At 39.0% G+C, this 22,822-nt stretch overlaps 1 protein-coding gene across 1 annotated transcript; it reads left to right on the top strand.

Annotated features, from left to right (window-relative positions):
• Positions 1-152: 152 nt before the first annotated feature.
• Positions 153-21,813, top strand: zc3h12b (zinc finger CCCH-type containing 12B). Its single transcript, XM_073840558.1, has 6 exons — positions 153-2,000; positions 9,398-10,293; positions 12,250-12,389; positions 12,958-13,192; positions 14,930-15,036; positions 15,276-21,813. Exons 1-6 carry the CDS (start codon positions 1,809-1,811, stop codon positions 16,751-16,753), a joined length of 3,048 nt encoding a protein of 1,015 aa, XP_073696659.1. The 5' UTR covers positions 153-1,808; the 3' UTR covers positions 16,754-21,813.
• The last annotated feature ends 1,009 nt before the right edge of the window (positions 21,814-22,822 follow it).

Here is a 22,822-nt window from a genome sequence, read left to right as displayed (position 1 = left end):
TTTGTCAGACGTTTATGATGTACTTGTAAGAAATATTTAGCATGCTAATAAAACATAAACATAGCCATTTAAAATACCGTTTAGTGACAGTTCGTAGAAGCAAAAGTACATGGCAAAGGTTACATTTAAGCATCTTCATATTTTTAAAAGTATGAAACGGCAAACAGTAAGCTGCAATGTGGTTTAGTACGTCTTTATTTGAAACAAAGAAAACAAAACATATCCAGTAAAACAGGAAACAACTATATTGCCAGTTTTCTTGTCTTAACTTATTAACATGACAGCATATGTGACCCCTGGAACACAAAACCAATGTTAAGTAGCGCGAATATATTTGTAGCAATAGTCAAAAATACATTGTATTGGTGAAAATGGTCGATTTTTCTTTTATGCCAAAAAACATTAGGATATTAAGTAAAGATCTGGTTCCATGAAGACATTTTTTAAATTTCCTACCGTAAATATATAAAATCTTATTTTTTGATTATTGATATACATGGCAAAGAACTTAACATGGACAACTTTAAAGGCATTTTTCTCAATATTTAGATTTTTTTGCACCCTCAGATTCTAACTTTTTAAACAGTAGTATCTCGGCCAAATATTGTCCTATCCTAACAAACCATATAATTGCTTTCAGATGTATAAATATTAATAAAAAATGACTCTTATGACTGGTTTTGTGAGTTCCATATTTATGTACTGTGGTATTTACATTATACTCCACAGTTAGGCTACTTCAGATGTCCAAAACAGTGGTTATTTATTCATACTTAAGAGCTTGATGTTATTATGTTGGTTAGAAATGTCTTTGTACTGCACTTCAAGACCTGACTGAACTTATTCATCGTTCGTAAACGACAGGGAACAATTTGGGTTTCCATTGCTTGTAGTTAAATACTCACTTCCTCTCTGTAATTTAGGCACTTCATTATCCAGTAACTGTTTTCGAGAAACCAAATGATTCAGTTCGCGTTTGAACCGTTCGAACGATTCAGAGTGAATCGCGAAGTGCGTTTGAGAAATTAATTGAAAAGAATCGACTCCAAAGAATGATTCGAATCGGGCATCGCCACTTTAGATTCAAAACAGACAACAGAAAATACAAGGCACGAGGCTTGAAAGAATTATTGTCAAGGAAATGCATCGCTAAACAGACCTACGCTAGTAAAAAGCGACATGATCTAAAAACCATCGACGTAGCTACCGAGAATTATAGTTAAGCGTAACAGTTTAACCAGTCGTGGCGACGCTACTACCCGGCTTTGTTCAAAGGTTGATACTTCATTGCAGAATAATAACAGCTGCTGGATACTGTATCAACCTTCTGAACGATAAAGTTGGGAGTGTGGCGGTCATATCGGACAGCGCATTCAGTGCTCTGCGCGTCCGATGTATTTTTAACCCTCGGTTGCTGCATTACCGGAGTCCCGTCCACCCACGTGCTTCAAAACGCTGAGACGGAGGCAGCAAAAACGCACTTTCTGCGGCTCTGCCCGTCCGAGCGCAGCGACAGGGGGCGTCCGACGTGTTGCCGAAGCGCAGGCGGTGGGTGCAGTCGGGGCCGCTGTAGGGAGGGAGGGAAGTGAGGAAGGGAGGGCGAGAGGAGAAGGAGGGATGGAGATGGATGATAGATGCTTATGTAGCGCGTCCCGTACGTTTGCCGTTATGCTCGGCCGCAGACAAACTTGCATCCTCCCGTGACTTTCTTTCTTTCCCCTGCTGCTCCACCCATGAAGCAGGACGCAGGGCGAATGCGTGCCAGTGTTCCGGAGCGCGTCGTGATCGCTTATTTATCCGTCTGATAAATGGTTTTGGAGCTCGCCGCGCCCGCCGGTGCAGGCCCTGCGCTCCAGCGCTGCATCCCGCACATCCAGCGGGTTTTCCGTGTCCGAGTGAGCTGCAGCACCGCCGAGTCCAGCTGCGAGAGCCCCAACGCCGGCTCCAGTATCATCGTAAACATCGAGGACGGCAAGGAAGAAGATTGCACTAAAGCTAAAGTGAGTATGTGTGTGAGAGAGAGCGTGTGTCGCAGGAGAGCTGCGAGAGCACGACCGACGAGCAGCGACATCGCCATTCAAGCTCTATGTTTTATTACATTTTTCGGGTTTGTTTTTACTTTCACGGGCCAAATTAGCAACTTGGTTTATTGCCTCTACGATTATGTAAAATACATCCCATGTAAATGTTTTAGATGAGGCGAAATGATCTTTAAATCACGGACAGAACTGATGCTCACGACTCACGTTTCACAGAGATTTACTGAGTGCAGTTTGACATGCACTCGTTGACTTTTGAAGATACAGCCTGATAACAAGACCTGTCGTAGACACAATCATTTTATATTTTAAGATAATATAGTGTTTTTCTTTATCTTTAAACCAGACCCTCACACAAACCTGTTGACATTTTTAGAGCTGAAGGAAAGCATGATTTATGAGCCGTTCAAATGTCAACAAGTCTTTGACATTTATCATTATAGGGTATTTTCAAACATTTGACCCTCACAAGTCTAACCAAATTTGCTTTCTTTGAAAGTGAGTTTTTCCTTTTTTTAAGCAGGTAATCTTTCTAAAAATGAACTTTTTTTCTACTCTTTATGCACTGAAAGCATTAGCCATTGCACTTGCTGGATGCTAGTCATGAGAAATGAAATGTCCTTGCTTGGGCCAAACAAAGTCAAGGCAGTACTGTTGCTGCTGCATTTGTCTGTGTTTGAGTTTTGCATGCACCTAAAGCTCCGACAGTGTCTTAAAATGTGCAGCTTCAGGTAAGAAGAGGCCTTCCATCTGTGCATGTTTGTGTGAGTGCATGCTTTCACCTCCTGCTGACTATTTTGGCATAACTGCACCATAAGATGCTGCCACCCACTGTGTCTTTAGACCGAGTGCCTGAGCTCGGAGCTGCACGGTGGGCCTTAAATGGGCTTCATCTAGCCATGAGCTCCAGCAAAGAGACTCCACTTGTTGCTATGAGACAAACCAGGATAAACCTGTGCGTGTGCTCGAGTGCATGGTGGCCTTGCTGATTGTAAGCCTGTGTTGTGGAGGAGGTGAGGAGAAGAGAAGGGAAAAAGAGAAGGAAAACAAGGCAGAAATGAAAGGGGAAGAGCGAGGGAAGAAAAGAAGAAGGGGGAGACTTTTAAGAGGAGGATGCATTCTGTCGTTCGGCTTGTTTGTGGTGCGTCTAGTGCTGTTTTGCTGCCGGCTGTTTGAGTCACGGAGCATTGTTTGATTTTTAGGACATGGGATGTGATCCGCGTGTTTACAAAAGACTGAAATTTCGGTGGTCCGCTCACTAAACGCTGCCCCCACATGACGGGCCACTTGTTTGTCCGTGAGATGGCCATTCTGGCTCACTATGCTGCAGTTTCTCTCTGCAGTCAGTGAAGTGTTTGGCGTGACAGAGTAAGGAGCCTTCCTGTATTTGTTGCCCAGCTCTTTTATGTTTAATATGACGTCTTACCTTCGCAAAAAGCTGATTGTATCCGCTCTCTGGCTCTTTCTTACAGAGGAGTGGGCTCACACCTTTTCACCCAAGGAGGAATATTTCAGCGTTCTGCTGCTTTCTTCCTCGCGTTTTCATGAGCACACAGACCTCTAACACCCACTCAGCAGCAGTTTCCCAATCAGCCCAAAGCTGGCCGGGTAATTTACAGAGAAAGCGTAAATTTACGTCAAACACGTCCTAATCAACATGGGCGTGTGAGCGAGCAGCTGACCTTAGATTTAGCCTTTTTTTTTATTTAAAACATGGCTTAAGTCTTATTTAATTATTTCAGATTGTTTTCAGATCAGCTCTTCAGTTACCTTGTCCTCATTTGTCACTGATTCTGGCCACTTATAAATGCCATAATTATTCAGGTTTTCTGTGTTTCACTGATCTCAGAACAGCTTCTCAGTCTGCTGTGGTGGACTGCTGGCACTGACTGCGTGATGCAGCTGATTTGCATAATTTGATGCATACAAAACATGTTAAAGATGTTCATATAATAAACAAGATGTTCACATAATAAAAGGCATTCATATAATGAATTCACACATTTTAATTATTATTAGTTTGTTATATGATTTATAGGCAGACACATTTATATTTAAATATATTAGTAATATATTTTAACATTTTATTATATAAATACGCTTAAACATCTTTAAGATAATCATACTAATAAAATTAAAAATGAAAGTAGTAATATCATTGTCATAAATATGTTAAAAGCATTCATAGAATAACAATAACTGTTTTTAGTAATTATTAGTAATAGATATTGTTATTATAAATTATATTTACATTTAAATATATTAGTAATATATTATTTGCATCATATAAATGCTTTTTAACATCTTTATGATGATGATAATAATCATTATAAATTATTATTCTTATTATTGATGATGATGATCATAATAATACAAATAATGGTATTTTATTGCCAGTTGCTAATAGCATTATTATCATTTTCATGAAGATGTTAAGTATATTTCTACTATCTATTATTATTAATAGTAAATATACTTATTTTACAAATATTAATAATACATTTTATTATTATCATATAAATGCTTTTTAACATCTATATGATGATGATGATAATAATAAATATAATGTAATATTATTATTGATAATAATAATAATGGTATTTTATTTTATTTTGTTTTATTGAACTTTAAAACTTTTATGCTAATAGCTTTATTATTGTCATTATCATAAAGATTTTAAAAATCATTAATCCAATAAAGTGTATTTTTGGCATCTTTATGATAATAATCATTATTATTAATAATAATAATATTAGTAAATGTACTTATTTACAAATATTATAAATAAATTTTATTTTTATCATAAAAAAGCTTATTACCATCTATGACGATGATGATGATGATGATGATGATGATAATAACAGTATTATGTTGCAAGTTGCTAGTAGAATTAAAAATAATTTAATAAATTATATTTTATAGCATCTCTATCTAAATAATCAATAATAATAGTAACATATATTTGTATTAAAATATAATATAATGTATTTTATGTTATCATACAAATGCCCTTTTAACATCTATATGATGATGATGATGATGATAATGATAATAAAAATAATAATAATAATAGTGTGCCAGTTGCTTATAGCATTATTATCATTATCATGAAGATGTTAAAAATAAATAAAATAATAAAGTATATTTGATAGCATCTCTATGATAATAAGCATGTTATTATGGTTATTATTAGTAATAATAGTAAATATATTTATATTTAAAAATATTAGTAATTTTATTTTGATCATATAAATGCTTTTTAACATTGTTATGCTAATAATAATAATAATTTAGTCGTAAGTAAAAAGCACTATTTTGTATTAATATTATTGATAATAACAATAATAAATTAGTTATACTACAAATGAAATGTATTTAACTTTGTATCTTATTTTTGTTATTATTGTTAAATATTAAGAATATCATATTTGCCACAAGCTTGTGGTATCACAGAAAATCTCAGGATGTTTGCTTCATACATTCCACTTAAAAATATTAACAGAAAACTTCTGGCTGCTATGTAAAGGTCTTGCTGTAATGTGAACCACTTCTGTTTAAGCTATAGTGATTATTAAAGCCATCATCTTTCAGGTTTACCGCAGGCAGTTTTACTGATCTCAGACCAGCTTCTCAGTCTGCTGTGGTGGACCACTGTCGCTGAGCGCGTGATGCAGCTGATCTGAGACCTGCTGTTGAAGCTGTGATCCCCAGCTCGGGCCCGTGGCTTGTGAGTGCAGATGATGCGGTTCAGTGCCCAGGGGAACATGCTGCTGGAGTCAGCGTCACGACTCAGAACAGCAGCTATGTCACGCTGGGGAGGAAATTCTTCAATACGCCACATCTGCAGAGAGAGAGAGTGGGGGAAGATTGTATACACTGTCAGTTTAAAGCGATATTATTCAAACACCCATAACACTCTCTCTCTCTCACCCTCCGTCGCATGTGCGAGGAGAGCTCCGGTTCTGCGCGTAGGTGTTTATTAGTGAAGCATGCATGTGTGCTGCTTTATACTTGCGTTTGGGCTTTGCACATGAAGCACTGTATGGTTTCGAGCGGTGCAAATGTAATATGTGCGCTGTCTGTTTGCGTGTGTGTTCCAGGCTTTCCCAGAGAACACTGCGTTGTGTTAGTCGTGACTGCTAAAAAGCAGTTAGCTGATGACAGGGCTGCGTTGCTAGGCAACCGGTGTCATGAGCGCAGAGGAGCCTCTCGTAGCTGGATGGTGCTATCGGTTTTCTCTACACACACATGCACACGCACACACTCTCAACCTACACATACACACATCCCTCTCACCCCACACAAAAACAAACAGAGATGCACACACATGCACACGCACATTCGCATATTCTCACTCACTTTATGCACACGCACACATTAGACATTGCATATCCACCTTGAACTGCAAATATTAAATACTAGTTTAAGCTTGAGTTAAAGAAGTTTTGGGAATAGCAGAGATGTGTAGGAATCTGTGAAAGGTGAAAGGAATGGGGATGAAAAGGTATAGAAAGTGTGAGGGTCTCTGAAACAGTTTGAGTTTGTGTTTGCTTTGGTAAGTTCATTAACACAGTATCATTTCCCCTCAAGGAAGTTCAACCACAGCCCCACCCAAAGTAGCTTCTCTTTTTGTCATATTGAAATTGTTTACAATACCGAAACAAGACAATTCTGACATGAGAATTCAAGAATGCAATAAGTTTTCCCAGCCAAACCGGCTGTGTGTGTGTGTGTCTATATATATATATATATATATATATATATATGGAAGTATTTGCCATGACGCACAACACATAATTTGGGACAGTTTGTGACATATGGGCATGTGCGTCATGCCGATTGTCTTCTAAGAATATGCTCACCTCTGTAAACCGACTGACTTAAAGACAAAATAATGAGTTAGCTGTATATTTGCTCAAAGCAAACTTGCATGTGTTAGATGAAACAGGAAAAAGCAGGAGACCCAGCAATTTATTATATTAGATGCATAAGAAACATATTAAACTGCTAAAAACGTTATTATTATTAAAAAAATAATATTATTATTCTTACCGTTCAAAGGTTTTGGGGTCAGTATAAAAAACAGCTGTGAATGAATCTTTTAAAATTATATTTGTTTAGAGATGGCAAAGTTGAATTTTTCAGTATCATATGGTCTTCTAATAAGGATGTAGCAATATCAAAATATCACGATACGATAAAATCTCGATATGAAGTTCATGATAAAATATTTGTGATATTTAACCCTTGTGCATTGTTTCAATTTACAACCTTTCGTTATGTTTCGTGGCTGTTTTCAGCCACGAAACATAACGAAAGGGTAGTAAATTTGCCCACAGTGTACTGTTGAGTTTTTGAAAAATTTCAAAGCATTTTCCCAAAATATGTATCAAAATAAGATTAGTCACCAAAAATCATTCCATTTGCTTTAACAGAGAAAAAGTTGTGGCCAAATTAAGACTCAACAGCACCCCTCAGTGGACGAAAACGTCCCTAACAACACATAAGGGTTAAAAAAGATAAATAAAGATTTGGAAAATAATTTAAATTTTGTACATTTTAACGTTAAATTATTCTGATGCACTTTAAAAGTCCAAAATTAAAGGGTTAGTTCACTTGCAGAACAAACATTCACAGATACTTTACTCACCCTCATGTCATCCGTCTTTCTTTTTTCAGTCGTAAAGAAAAAGATTTTGGAGAAAACAATTCAGGATTTTTTTTTACATCTAGCGGACTTCTATGGTGCCTGTGAGTTTAGACTTTCAAAATGCTGTTTAAATGCAGCTTCAAAGGGCTCTAAACGACCTCAGCCGAAGGAGAGTCTTATCTAATGAAACAAAGGGTTATTTTCTAAAAAAAAAAACTTTTACAATGTATACACTTTTTAACCTCAAATGCTCGTCTTGTCTAGCTCTGTGATGTGCATTTGTACTCTGTGCACTCCAGTTCAATGCAGTTAGGGTATGTCGAAAAACTTCCATCTCATTTTCTCCTCCAACTTCAAAATCATGCGCACAACTTACGGCACATGCAGTAATGGAGTTCACTGCATACACTGTGAACTGAGCTGTTCTGAGGCACGGAAAACACCGGATCACAAGCTGATCGCCTAAACGAAGTGCACACTTCAGTTTTAAGCCGTATTGTGCTTTCGTTTTTAGTTTGTTTGACAGATACTGTGCCCAAACACAACTTTAAAGACCTTTTGTGTTAGAATAAGGAGCTTGAATATATTTTAAAAAATATATGTTTTGCCTGGAAGACCTATCATTTTGTATCGTCGTGTGACCATGCTGATATCAAAACAGTTTTACACCACGATATTGATAATACAGTTACATCCCTATATTCTAATATATTGATTCGGTGTTTTTATATTTATTTTTTTAACAAACAGACTGTTTGAAAAACAGCCTTCTTTGAAATAGAAATCAAACATTTTTTTCAGTTTAATGCAGCCTTGCTAAATTAAAAGTAACCGTTTGTTTAAAAAAAAATGAAATGAAATACTGACCCTGATTGTTTTAACAGTAGTGTATTTGTTAAACATTAATATTATCAAATTGGGCAAAAACATAATTGATATAATTGAAAATGTCATGATGTCCACATTAAGATTAAACAGAGAAATATATAGTTAAAAAATGATGTGTACTATGTAGAAAGGTAAATGTTGTTCCTGTAATCTCTAATGCACTACAGCACTACAGTAGCCTTATGGTTTATTTCAAAAACTTTTACAGTTTATTGGAAAATTAGGAGCATTTTCAGATATGTAGTGTAATTCCTGCTCTCTTTGTTGCTGTCAGTTAGATACCAGTGTGATGGTCCAGACTGTCCTGTTCAGCCAATTAGATGTGAGAACAGCAAGGTGTTCCAGCATCCTTTGAGTCACAATCACTGTACAGTGTGTTTGAAGCCTTAAAGGGATAGTTCTCCCAAATTTGAAAAATCTGTCATTAATTACTCACCCTCATGTTGTTTCAAACCCTTAAGACCTTTATTCATCTTCGGAACACAATTTAAGATATTTTTAATAAAATCTTGCAACAGTACAAATGTTCAAATGGCCCAGAAAGGTAGTAAGGGCATTGTTAAAATAGACCATGTGACATCAGTGGTTCAACCGCAATGTTATGAAGCTACAAGAATACTTTTTGTGCGCAAATAAAAACAAAAATAGCAACTTTATTCAACAATTTATTCTCCTCCTTGTCAGTCTTTAATGTGCATTTATGAGAATACCAGGATCGTGGTACTCTCGTTAACTCGCAGAGGAGAGACTGATGTGGAAGAGAAGAATTTTTTCAAAAAGTGTTTGAATGTAAATCAGTCCACCATCTTTTCTGTTTCAGGAGTACATTGTGTCGTTGATCAGTCCTGTGCATAAGCACCGTGAACGTTTGACTCTTTGGCTGCAGCGGCGACTGCATGCCCTACGTGCAGCTATTGAGTACGAGAGCTGCGCCGTGGTGCAGGTGAGGGACCATGCACTGGAGCTTCAGGGAGGTCATGCGCAGGTAACAGCTGCATGCGCTATGCTGCAGCGGCTGAAGATGGAGCATCGCGGCTGCCGCGACCCCCAGCCTTTGCCCGCTGCCGCCGGCCACGACTCTCCGGAAGAAGAGGAGGAGGAGGACGAAGAAGCTGGGGAAGACGGGAGCAGTTCTGAGAGCGACGCAGAGGCACGGTCGCGGAGCGGAAGTTCTGGAGGAGCTGTCAGCACAACGGGGTCAGGAGAAGGAGCGCCCGGAAGGAGGCAGGACCCACTCATAGTAACCAAACCTCACCGGCAGCTATGTCGCTCATCCTGTTTGGACCGTCCCAGCTTCAGCCAGAGCAGCACCTTACAGGAGTTACGCGCAGATGACACCCGCTCCGACTGCTCCCAAAGAGCCCTCGCCCCGCCCGGCTCCTCGGCCCAAATGCCTTTGCGTCAAACCAGCGAACGAGATTACCAAACCAAAATGGACTTTGCTCTGAAACTGGGCTACTCTGGAGAGCAAGTTGAGTCTGTGCTGAGTAAACTGGGGACCAGCGCGCTAATCAATGATGTGTTGGCTGAGCTGGTGCGGCTAGGGAATAAAGGAGATCCAGAGAGCCAGGCAGCAGTGGGCACTGCTGGTTTAACGCCACGGGCGGTGGGAGCCAAAGAAGCTGTAAGCCCAGAGGTATCACTGGAGGAAGACCCATCAGACACCTATGACAACCTCCGACCAATCGTCATTGATGGATCCAATGTTGCCATGAGGTAAATGCTAATGGGAACCAAACTCTTTCCATATATGTGACCCTGGACCTCAAAACCAATTATAAGGGTCGAATTTTCATCTATCTGAAAGCTGATAAATAAGGTTTCCACTGATGTATGATTTGTTAGGATATGACAATAGGCTATTGGGCTGACATGCAACTTTTTGAAAATCTGGAATCTGAGGGTACAAAAAAATCCAAAGTTGTCCAAATGAAGTTCTTCGCAATGCATATTACTAATCAAAAATGAATTTTTGATATGTTTACAGTAGGAAATTTACAAAATATCTTTATGGGACATGATCTTTACTTAATATTATAATGTTTTTTAGCATAAAAGAAAAATGGGTAATTTTGTCCCATAAAATGTATTGTTGGCTATTGCTACAGATATACCCGTGCTACTTAAGACTGGTTTTGTGGTTCAGGGTCAAATACGTTGTTTAAAACATTCAATTTCTGTAATTGCTGACAAGGCCTACATATGCATATTTTTAGCCGAGCACTCAAAGTGAACTTGAGACGCTGTTTGCAACCCATTTTACTATAATCCAATATATTTCAAGCTAAAAATGTCAGCTGGAACTTGATTTATCTATCATAGGTTGTTTGGATCGTAAAAGTGGTTGGAGGGAAAATTCTTGTTGTTTTAGAGGCAGAGAAATGTATTATATATTACAAATACTATGAGAAACATTGATTATGATTCATAGTTTAATACATTTAAAAAAACAAACCAAAAACAAATCTGCTGAAAAGTGCTCAAGAAGATGAAAAATATTAATTTAGAAAGTAAAAGGGTCTATTTTATTAGGATTAGTTCACTTTCAGAATATAGATTTCCTGATCATTTACTTACCTGTATGTCATCCAAGATGTTTCAAGACTTTCCCTCTTCAGTCAAAAAGAAATGAAAGTTTTTTTAAGGAAAACATTCCAGGATTTTCCTCAATAGGTTGAAAGTCCAAATTGCTGTTTCAATGCAGCTTCAAAGGACTCTACACTGTCCCAGCCGAGGAATAAAGATTGATTGGTCGTTTTCTAAAAAAAATAAACATTTATATGCTTTTTAACCACAAATGCTTGTTTTGCACTAGCTCGACTTCACATATTATGCAGTCACGTTGGAAAGGTCACAGGCGTCCACAGACGAAGAAATAACCATGCATGACCTTTCCAACTACTTACATATTACATGATAAAGCGGACACATATCACAGAGCTAGTGCAAGATGAGCATTTTTTAAATGCCAGATTGCTAGACAGTTTCGCTAGACAAGACCCCTTCTTCCTCGGATGGGATCGTGTGGAGACTGCTGAAACTGAATTGAAAATGCCATTTGGACCTTCAGCCTGTTGAACCCATTAAAGTCCACGATATGGAGAAAAATCCTGGAATGTTTTCCTCAAAAACCTTAATTTCTTTTAGACTGAGGAAAGAAAGACATGAACATCTTAAACAAAATGGGGGTGAGTAAATTATCAAGGAATTTTTACTCTGTAAATGAATTAATCCTTTATGAATTGTTAAAGGTATATTCTTATTAAAATTCTGGCTAAATATTTACAATTCTTAAAACACTACAAGCTAAACTCCATCATTTAAATAATTCCAAGAAATTACAAAATCTTGTTGGACGATAACCAATTTGGTGCTGATATATTGTGCATCCCTAATCAGTTTTGATTTCATGTTGACTTTAAGGCTCTGGACTGAACATGTTGATGAGAGAATTAGCAACGTGGGGAACTGTGAACTAGAGAGTCATCAGATTCTCACTATTGTTGTTTACTTCTGGAATTTACATTGTTGCAGGAAGTTTTTCTGGCGAAATGATCTTGATGTTCCTTTTTTGAAATGCTTTTAGTATTGAGAAATGTCCAATCAGTGAGAGAACTGAGCGTTTATGTGTGTGCATGTGTGTAATTTGATGTTGGTAATATTATTTTGTAGCCATGGAAACAAAGAGGTGTTCTCATGCCTGGGCATTCAACTGGCTGTTGATTGGTTCCTGGAGAAGGGCCACAAAGACATCACAGTTTTCGTCCCAGCATGGAGGAAAGAACAGTCAAGACCTGATGCACCAATCAAAGGTACCACAAAAATGAAAAACCTGCAGAAAATGATGTCTCCATGACAATTTAACACTTCCCTGAAGTGTGAGTGTGTGTCTGTGTATATCCAGTTGGTATAAAATTCTGAGACCTCCAGTTAAAATGCTTCCAAGCTGCATTAACTCCACAAGTTTGTGTAAAACCTGATGAATCATGTTTTCGAGTGCGATTTGAAAATGATCCAACAGCATCTTGCGTTTCAGTCGAGACAAACAAAAAGAACCTTTTTTGTTTTACGAAGTTCACATGATCTGTCACAGATTTATGTCTTTGATTATTGACCTAGAAATATTTGTATTAGATATGTTTCTTTTCAGACTTAAATTAGGTTAGACTTTTGACCCCTAGTATTTGTTGTTAGATACAGTGGATCTTTTAGCGTGTTTTCATCAAGAGCCGTTTTTATTTGCCTGTATGAACTTCTCTGAGGAACTGCCATGTGTCCAGCGAGATGGTCCATCTGTGCTGTGATGTTTATACAAGTTTGCGTATGTCTGTGCGTGAGGTCACAGGAAGTGATGATGTGTGATGTCACCCTCATCCTCAGATCAGGAGATCCTACGGAAATTAGAGAAGGAAAAGATCCTCGTCTTCACGCCGTCTCGCAGAGTCCAGGGCCGGCGAGTGGTTTGCTACGACGACCGTTTTATCGTCAAGCTGGCCTGCGACTCGGACGGGATCATTGTTTCCAACGACAACTACAGAGACTTGCAGAACGAGAAACCGGAGTGGAAGAAATTTATTGAGGAACGACTCCTCATGTACAGCTTCGTCAACGACAAGTATGCTCGCACACAGTTACCGTGGTGACGGGGTTTTCTCTCTCTCTCACTCATTTGTGTCTTCTGCTTTCCACCCTCGCACCCGTATGGCGTTCCTCTTTTTCTGTTTTTCTTCTTTACCTTTTTATTGCTCTGTCACTTGTTTCAATTCTCAAGCCACTTGTTCTATTTTGAAAATGAGCTTTAGTTAATTTCCTGATTTATTTGCTTAAGTTTAATTTTTCAGTGATGAGGTCCCATGGTTAGGCCTGTTGTGATAACATAATTACTTGTACCCAGTTATATGTGATCCGAGCCAAAAATTGCTGCCCAAATAAAGCAATTTTAAGTTAATGTAGAAATGCCATAAATAAGCATTTTTGTTTCATTTTCTGATGCAGTAGAAACGCTGTTGTCGTGCACATACACCATCTGTGGTGGTACACGTAGCACTCACGCAAAACTATGAATGATGCTTTAAAGGGAGAGTACACCCAAAAATAAAAATTCTGTCATTAATTAATCACCCTCATGTCGTTCCAAACCCGTAAGACCTTCAGATGTTTTTGATGAAATCCGAGAGCTCTCTGATCGTACATTACAGATAATTAAAGGCGTAAAGAAATTATGTTTTTGAGGAAAACATTTCAGGATTCCAAAATGCAGTTTAAGTGCAGCTTCAAAAGGCACTAAACGATCCCAGCCAAGGAAGAAGGGTCTTATCTAGTGAAACGATATTTTCTAAAAAAAAAAAAAAAAAAAAAAAAACAATTGACAATTTCTATACTTTTTAACCTCAAATGCTCAGCTTATCTGGCTCTGTGTATTTCGGTTTAAGACAGCGTATATCAGGTTTTTGAGGTTAAAAAAAAAAATAGCAATTTGTTTAAAAAATAACCGCTGTTTCGCTAGATAAGACCCTTCTTCGGCTGGCATCATTTAGAACCCTTTGAAGCTGCATTTAAACTGCTTTTTGGAAGTTTAAACTTGGGGGCACCATGCATATCCATTATATGGAGAGAAATCCTGAAATGTTTTCCTCAAAAAACATAATTTCTTTACAGCTATAAAAAGAAAGACAAGAACATCGTTGATGACAAGGGGGTGAGTACATTATCTATAAATTTTTGTTCTGAAAGTGAACTAATCCTTTAAGCTATGACAATACTTTTAGTGTGCAAAGAAAGAATAACGACTTTATTTAACAATTTCTCCTCTTCCAAGTCAGTCAGACACGCATACATGGTGCAGTGCATCCAGGTTCTATGTCAGAATGCCAGTTCTTGCATCAGCAGGACCACACACATGCATAGTGCTGTCATGAATGCGTGTCAAAGACCGACAGGGAATAGAAAGAATTGTTGAATAAAGTTGTTATTTAATTTTTGTTCGTGTACAAAAAGTATTCTTGTAGCTTCATAAAATTAATGTTAAACCATTAATGTCACATGGAATATTTTAACAATGTCCTTACTAACTTTCTGGGCTTTGAATGTGTCAGTTGTGTTGCTGTCTATGCAGGGTCAGAAAGCTCTCGAATTTAATAAAAATGTATCTAAATTTGTGTTCTGAAGTTGTATGAAGGTCTTACGGGTTTGGAACGACATGAGGGTAAGTAGTTAATGACAGAAGTTTCATTTTTTTGAACTATCCTTTTAAATATAGTTTCATTATATACATATTAGATTTAAATGTATTATTATTCATTATTCCTTTCATAGAGTTGTGCTTATTTATGTCTGTTGGATTGGTTTGTAGGTTTATGCCTCCTGATGATCCTTTAGGCAGACATGGACCCAGTCTGGAAAATTTTCTCCGCAAACGACCAGTGGTTCCAGAGCACAAGAAGCAGCCGTGTCCTTATGGTCAGTACAGCAAAAGTAGGAAATTAATTTATGTCTTTATTCCAGAACATCACAGCATATTAAAAATATCCATATTTGTTGCATTAACACTATAATATAAATTAAGATAAATATATCATTTAACCAGTTTGATTTTTTTAAATAATTTTCAGTACACTGTTATTTAAAAAAAAAAAAGAATCATACTGTCATTCTAGGAAACACAAGTAACATTTCTGTCTCAAACACCACTATCACAGGTAAAAAGTGCACGTATGGCCATAAGTGCAAGTACTACCATCCAGAAAGAGCCAACCAACCCCAACGGGCTGTCGCAGACGAACTCAGAGCCTTTGCCAAACTCTCCGCTGTAAAGACAATGAGCGAGGGGGCACTTGCCAAATGTGGGACCTCTGGTTCTGCGAGCAAGGGAGACAGTAGTTCAGAGGCAAAGCGAGTGGCACCCAAGCGCCAGTCTGACCCTAGTATCCGGTCGGTTGCATGCGAGCAAGAAGAGCGGCTCTGTCCATCACGGAAGGCTGAGGCCAATTCGGTACCGTCCTTAGTTTCGGCACTTAGCGTTCCAACCATGCCACTGACGAAAAGTCATGCAGCAGGCGCTCTAAACACGCGCTCGGCGAGCAGCCCTGTTCCAGGGTCTCTGCACTTTACCCACAGCTCGCTTGAGCACGCGGGCAGTGTCCAGTATCCCCCCATCCTAGTCACCAATAGCCAGGGCGCCTCCGTGGCTTACGGTGAGCCGTTCCCCAAGTACGACTCTGTGGTAAGCGACCATGGCTACTATTCCATGCTCAGTGATTTCTCCACCATCAGCCTCCAAGATAGTTTCTGCAGTCTTGAGCAGCCAGAGCCTGTAGGGGTGGGTGGGGGATATCCTGGCAGAGCCAGCATGTGCCCAGAACCTGGCCGAAGCCATTCGTCGGACTCCTTCTCATCCTACAGCGGAGAGATGTACCTCAACTCATTAGAGGGCAGCCTGGATGACAGCATGAAAGGGCCACCTTCGCAGACCCAGACGCAATCTTCGGCGCAAACGCGCCTTCAAGCCTTCGCTCACGGTTTCCACCATGAGGCCTTGACACGTGTGCAGAGCTACGGAACAGATGAACCCAAACCGGGACCTCGAAAGCAGTCCTCCGCCCACCTTGCACCACACACCCAACACCCAGTTGTTGGAGCTCGATCCAGCTGCCCAGGAGACTACCCTCCTCTCCCCCAGAACGTGTTGCCTTCCGCCAGCCCCTCGCAGCAGAGTCGATCCTTAGGCATGACTCGAATGGACAGCATATCTGACTCACGGCTCTACGAGAGCAACCCGCTACGCCAACGGAGACCTCCTCTTTGCAGAGAGCAGCACGCCAGCTGGGACCCTTTGCCGTGTGGTAACGAGCCCTATGGTTATGGAGGCTACGGATTAACGGGAGGGCTTATGCCTTGCTGTGAAAGGGTGATGGTCCGCAGCATGCCCGAGAAGATGGAACAGATCTGGAGGTCCCCGTGGGATAGTGTGCCGCCTCCACCGCCCAGTGCTCGCGGGCCAGCGGAGGAACCCCAAGAGCGGCACCCTATTCCAGAACACCACTATCAAACCTACCGAAACCTCTGTAACATCTTCCCGGCGTATGTGGTCCATTTGGTCATGGAGGAGAACCCTCACATGACCGATCCCCAGCAGCTGGCTGCCGTCATCGTCACTAAACTGCGCTCTTGCCACTAAGCACATCACAAAAGGCTGCTAACAACACCACCACCACGATATTTAGATATCCTAGAATTTGGACATCTTGAGAATTTCGTATTTTCGTTTCGCTCTGAAGAAACGGCCATTCCCCCGTATGTAATTACAGCTAGATTGGATCCATTAGAAGGTTGGCTAGCGTGATAGCATTGATGTTGCATTGGTTATTATGTCATCTGTTAAGCCATATGGGAGCCTGGATCTTGTACCTGAAAAGTTTAGCATAGAAACGTGAGATCCCTCATCCTGCTTTCTCCACCTTTCAGCTCCCGAGACGGGCCGAAATGTTCTTACGGTTGTTCATAAAGCCAACTCAAAAGTGTATACACATTGAGAGAGCAACTGCCTGCCAGTTTGATGGCAGATCTTGAGAATGTGTTATTTTGTTGGTGATGATAACATTTATCCTTCGAAAAAGAGTTACATGAGAGAAATCTCTTTGGTAAAACCGATCAGAAATGATCCTGCACAATATGAATAGTATTGTGTATGTATATGTGTATTCACTTGCATTTGCGTGTAAATATGACGTGACACCGTGGTGTGTTTATTAGTATTATTTTTTTTTTTGGTGTGCGTGATGACTTGACGTGTGATTTCGGAAAGAGGAATGAACGCTTGTGTACCTCAAAGCATGACCTTTGAACTTTATGGCCTTACATCGGAGTGACCTCACCACACGTGGTAATGTGAATAGTGTTTAATAGTTGTGGAGGTCGCCGTTTTGCATTTGTTTTCTAAAAGCGAGCACTGGGATAGAAAGGTTTAGATTCTGCCATGCTGCGGTTCAGACTTTTTAATTGGCTGGGCTGTAATTGCAAACCTGCCCTGCAACGTCTGTTCACGCACGGATGCGTATTTACGAAGCCATTTTAAAAGACTGAGCCAAAAAGATTTCTGATCTGAAAGCACTAGGTATATCTAGTTGGAGAAGTTATTCATATGTATTTCCTAAATGTTGTTGTCGTATTGTAGATTTTAAGAGAGATGTTTGAGTAAGCATGGGCTTCAGTAAATCTCTCCCAGACAGCATGTTAGCACTATGCTTGACAGAGAGCGCCGCTCACGTTTGGCTCGTTAGTCAATAACTATGTTCAAGTATTCAAAAACTGGGGAGGAGAATGCGTGTCTTCGGCAAAATGCTCCTGTGCAGCATCTATTTCCTGATTGATGCCGAGAGACCGCCCCCATTTCATCTGCTCCGCCCTGTAAATTAACATATCTTCAGGAGAGCGTGAATGTTACTGGTCCAGAGATGCTCTGGGTGTTTTCAAAAAAGACTTAAATTGCTCCTTCATTTTTTTTCATGAGCACAGGTGTGGCCCCGTGGGGCCCCGTTACTGCTCGTGGGAAGGTGTGACACACTGCCTACCTGTCTCTTCCTGTGCGACACACACACGGAACACCAGGCTGTTGTTGGGTTGTTTCTGACATTTGGCTGACAGTTTGCTTGCTGCCTCTCTACCGCCCCCGACCCTGCTTCGACTTGGACACAAAACCCAACCTCTCAGCTCTCTAAATGAGCACCGATGGTTTCCTTCCCCTTAGTTTGGTTTTTCAACAAGGTTCTTCCAGAAGGCCGTTAACGATTTTTTATTTGTTTCAAACTTTTTTATAATTATTTACACATTTTAGGCCGGAAACATTTATGCAAGTACATACGTGTAGAATCAGATTGTTATGTGCTGTCAAAAATCTACTATAGAAGATTTTAATGTATTTTTGATGTATTTTATGCTGTAATAATTCACTATTGTCTGCTATAGTACCAACTGTGGTAGAATTGCAGTTCTGTTGTGTTGTGACACATTTTGCAGTGCAATGACATGAAATCCAACTAGAAGTGTTAAGATGTGGTTATATTTAATGTTTGGATTTTTTTTTTTTTGCAGTCATTTAAAGGGATAGTTCACCCCAAAATGAAAATTCTGTCATTAATTTCTAACCATCATGTCGTTTCAAACCCGTAAGAACTTCGTTCATCTTCGGAGCCCAAATTAAGATATTTTTGATGAAATCCAATAGCTTTCTGACCCTGCATAGACAGCAACGCAACTGACACGTTCAAGGCCCAGAAAGGTAGTCAGGACATTGATTAAAAAGTTCATGTGGCATCAGTGGTTCAACCTCAATTTTATAAAGCTACAGAAATACTTTTTGTGTACAGAGAAAACTAAAATAACATCTTTATTCAACCATTTCTTCTCTTCCATGTAAACCCAGATGTGCTGCACTTCGTTTACAAGCAAGACGCACACTGTACATAAAACAGTCTTCGTAAAAAATATGTCAGATTTCGACAGGGAGGATGACTTGCAAATACTTATTAGAACCAGAATATACAGATGATGAACTAGGAGAAATGGACATTCTACGTCAGAACGCCAGCATGCGTCGTGGTACTCTCGTAAACATGGGGCGGAAACTGACGCGGAAGAAAATAAATCGTTGAACTAAGTCATTATTTTTGTTTCTTTTCCACACAAAAAGTATTATTGTAGATCATAACATTACAGTTGAACCACAAATGTCACATGGAGTTTTTTAACGATGTTTTTACTGACGGCTTTACCGCATCAGTTGCATTGCTGTCTGTACAGGGTCAGAGAGCTCTCGGATTTCATCACAAATATCTCCATTTGTGTTCCGAAGATGGATGAAGGTCTTACGAGTTTGCAATGACTTGAGGGTGAGTACTTAATGACAGAATTTTTATTTTTGGGTGAACTATCCACAGGTGATTAGATTTTTTTTCTGGTATAAGTTGGTCACACACAGACTGAATTTTGCTTATTGCCACCTGAATTTTGCCACCTTGAGCATCATTTATGTACTTGGGAGTATGTTTCAGGCCTAAATGTGTGTTTTTGTTCTAGATTAAACTGTTTTATGGTTGGGTTTGTCCTTCTCCCCTTCACCTCTGAACCTAGGAGCAAAAAATCCTGAAGGAGGTGTTTCTGGATCAATCTAGAAAACAATTTCTTGTAAAATACGACATTGCTGTCCGCTGCTTATGCTCCGAGGTTCAGCCCCCCATGCAGTCAAGCAGCAAGCTACCACACATCAAATGTCCAGAAACGACCTTTTGCTTGTTGATACAAATTGTATCTATTTCTTGATTGTAAAAAAATATATATATATATTTCTGAGCTGTACAGTATCACTTATATGAGTATATATATATATATATATATATATATCTATATATCTATATATATTTAAAAAAAAAAAGCATAGTTTTGTTTAAAAAAAAAAAAAGGATAAAGAAACAATGCCATAATGTCAGTGATACCGTGTGTCACTCGAGTAGCCCATAGAGATGGCTTATTTCCTGCCGGGCAGACCACTACAGACAGGGATCTCTCTCTCTCTCTCTCTTTCATTTCTTTCTCCGTCCTCTCATACCTCCTTCACTTTTCCATGCCTCGAAATTTGCTGTTTGATGATTATTTTGGAAAGCGATAGTTTACCTCAGCGGAGCTGAACTTCATTTCTGTTTGACTGAAGGATTTTTAGGGCGTGGCTTTATATATCATTATTCAATCTCTCTGTTATATAGGTATAGAGTCAGGAGAAACACATTCTGACACAATCTGTGTGCTCCTAATATATTTTTCCTCTGTAAATACTGAAAATTAATGTCGAACCTCTCATATTTGCACAGTATTAGTGCATTTTGCGTACGTAAAGACACTCTACCAGCTTATCCGAGCAGGATCTCTCTCATACACACTTAGACTCGATGGGTTGCCTTGACAACCGCAGTCAGCTGATCACATGCTATCATTAGTACTGATATAACTAATGTAAAATGTTGACTATTGTGTGTGCGCTAGTGTGAATTTATGGTAAATTCACCGCTGTTTCACCTGTAACATAGTTTACCTTCTACAGACATGGAGGCACGTTCCAGGTTGAAGATTGGATGGAATTTGCACAATGTTATTTTTTATTGTTTTTAATTTTATTTAGCAAATAGGTGAGATTGAGCAACTGAAGTTGACACCACACACACACACACACACACACACACACACACACACACACACACACACACACACACACGTTCTCTCATGAATGAAATGTGAGCTTTATCTGAGTGTCGTACTGAAAGATGTCCACACAAACGCATAAACACGCACCTCGTAACCTGCCTTACAGTTTAACTACTTTGGTTTGTGAGAGTCGAGCACATTCTGACTGTACAGCACTGAGCGTTGTGCTTCTTGCTTCTTTTCTATTCTCATAAGTGGAAGTGCTAATGAGAAGATGAGGATTTTTGGTTTCAGCTCTGTATTGTTGTCTGAATGGACAATCTGATTTAACTGCACGAACTGCTGGTTTTTCCGATTAAGCTTGACTAGAATGTCTAAGAAGAACCTGCAGGACAACTGGACGTGCCCAAAGGAGAAAACGTTGAGAAAAACCAAGCAAACGGGCATTTCAAACTGTCAGAAGAGATGGTTTTTCCCATCACTGATGTAATCTGTACATTTCCATGTATGTTTTCAATATTGAATACACCAGCTATAACTCGCTCACACAAACACTCTCACCAACAGATTGATTCTCAGGAACTAACAGATGTATTATTATTTCAGCTCCTTTCTGAAAGACATTATCTTTGATGTTTGCTCTTATAAAACTGCGGCGATTTGTGAAGTAGTGTGGATGATCTTGAAAATGTGTTCTTAAATTCGATTTTTGCCGTTCATTTAACATCCCCCCCTTGTATTGTGGGTTTTTTCACGCCTTCGCAGGTTGACTGAGTGGTCTTAACACTTTTGAGTCTCGTGCTGTGATGATGACGACATACAATAGTATGTTTTACTCTCTACTGAATGAAACATGTTGCTTTTGAACATGTTTTCAATATGACAAAAACACGAACCAAAAAAAGAGAAAGAAAAAAGAACGTGAACTAGGGTGGAAAAACTTTATAATGCTTTGGGTCCGTGGACTCAAACAAAATGTAAGTCTCAATGACAAAAGGTGTTTGTTCCTCTCAATAAAGCCAGACTCTATTTGGTTAACTGTTATCATGATTGTGTTCCTATCGATTGCTTGTTTGACTGAAGATGGTAAAATGGAATGAAGTAAGATAGGAAGATTTTGCAAAACACCAGAGTAAGATAACTGTTAAGTTTGCAGAGGGCCCAACACTCTGAGTCACACTTAATATTTTAGAATATAATTGCATTGGATACAAAATGTCAAACCAAATGTCTGTAAACAAATTACACTATATTGCCAAAAGTATTGGGACACCCCCTTTGAATTCCCATGAGTACACATCTTAATGTTTAAGGATATTTATGATATTCTAGGGTATTGTGTGCTTCTAATTTTATAGCAACAGTTTGGGAAAAAAAAAACTTTTCTTCAAATAATAATAATAATAATAAAAAAAAACATCAATGACTTGTATGGACAAAAGCATTGGGATACCCCCTTCTTTAGAACAGAAAACAGCACTTCCAAAACATTGGCAACAAAGATGGAAACATAATTAATGAATTAAAAAATTGTATTTCCATCTCTGTTGCAACAGTTTTGGAAGTCTTTGGTGTTTGGTCATGGGTTTTTCGCTCAAGGTCTGCATTTAAAGTCACACCAGAGGTGTTCAGCTGGGATTAGGACTTGTTTTCTGCAGACCAGTCATGTTTTTCCACACTGTCTGAATCAATTTCTTTTTGAACCTTGCCTTATACACAAAGGCATTGTCAAGCTAAAATAGAAAAGGGTCCTGTCCAAACTGTCCATATAAAATTAGAAGCATGCAATTCCCTAGAATATCATTATATGCTTAAACATTAAGATTTGCATACATGGAAACAGCTAAAGGAGTCAAACCTATTCACTAAAAGGGAGTGTGCCAAAACAGGTTCACACAGGTTTACTAGTAAATAACCACTATGTACATTCGACTTTTTTGTCTTCATTTTGATTAATGTTTTGAATTCTGGAACCTAAGACTTTGCTGTATTTCTTAAAAAAATGCCACTTGTTTCAAAATGTTATAATGCAATTACATACACAGCCATTCAA

The sequence above is a fragment of the Garra rufa genome, chromosome 5 (assembly GCF_049309525.1).
Source record: "Garra rufa chromosome 5, GarRuf1.0, whole genome shotgun sequence".
Lineage (NCBI taxonomy): Eukaryota > Metazoa > Chordata > Actinopteri > Cypriniformes > Cyprinidae > Garra > Garra rufa.
This window is presented reverse-complemented; position numbering and strand designations above follow the sequence as displayed.

Bases quoted from the DNA above. Each gene is read 5' to 3' on its own strand.
- zc3h12b (XM_073840558.1), top strand. From the start codon at position 1,809: ATGGTTTTGGAGCTCGCCGCGCCCGCCGGTGCAGGCCCTGCGCTCCAG. The intron at 2,001-9,397 runs GTGAGTATGTGT...TTTCTGTTTCAG, and splicing joins AAGATTGCACTAAAGCTAAA to GAGTACATTGTGTCGTTGAT. The intron at 10,294-12,249 runs GTAAATGCTAAT...ATTATTTTGTAG, and splicing joins GGATCCAATGTTGCCATGAG to CCATGGAAACAAAGAGGTGT.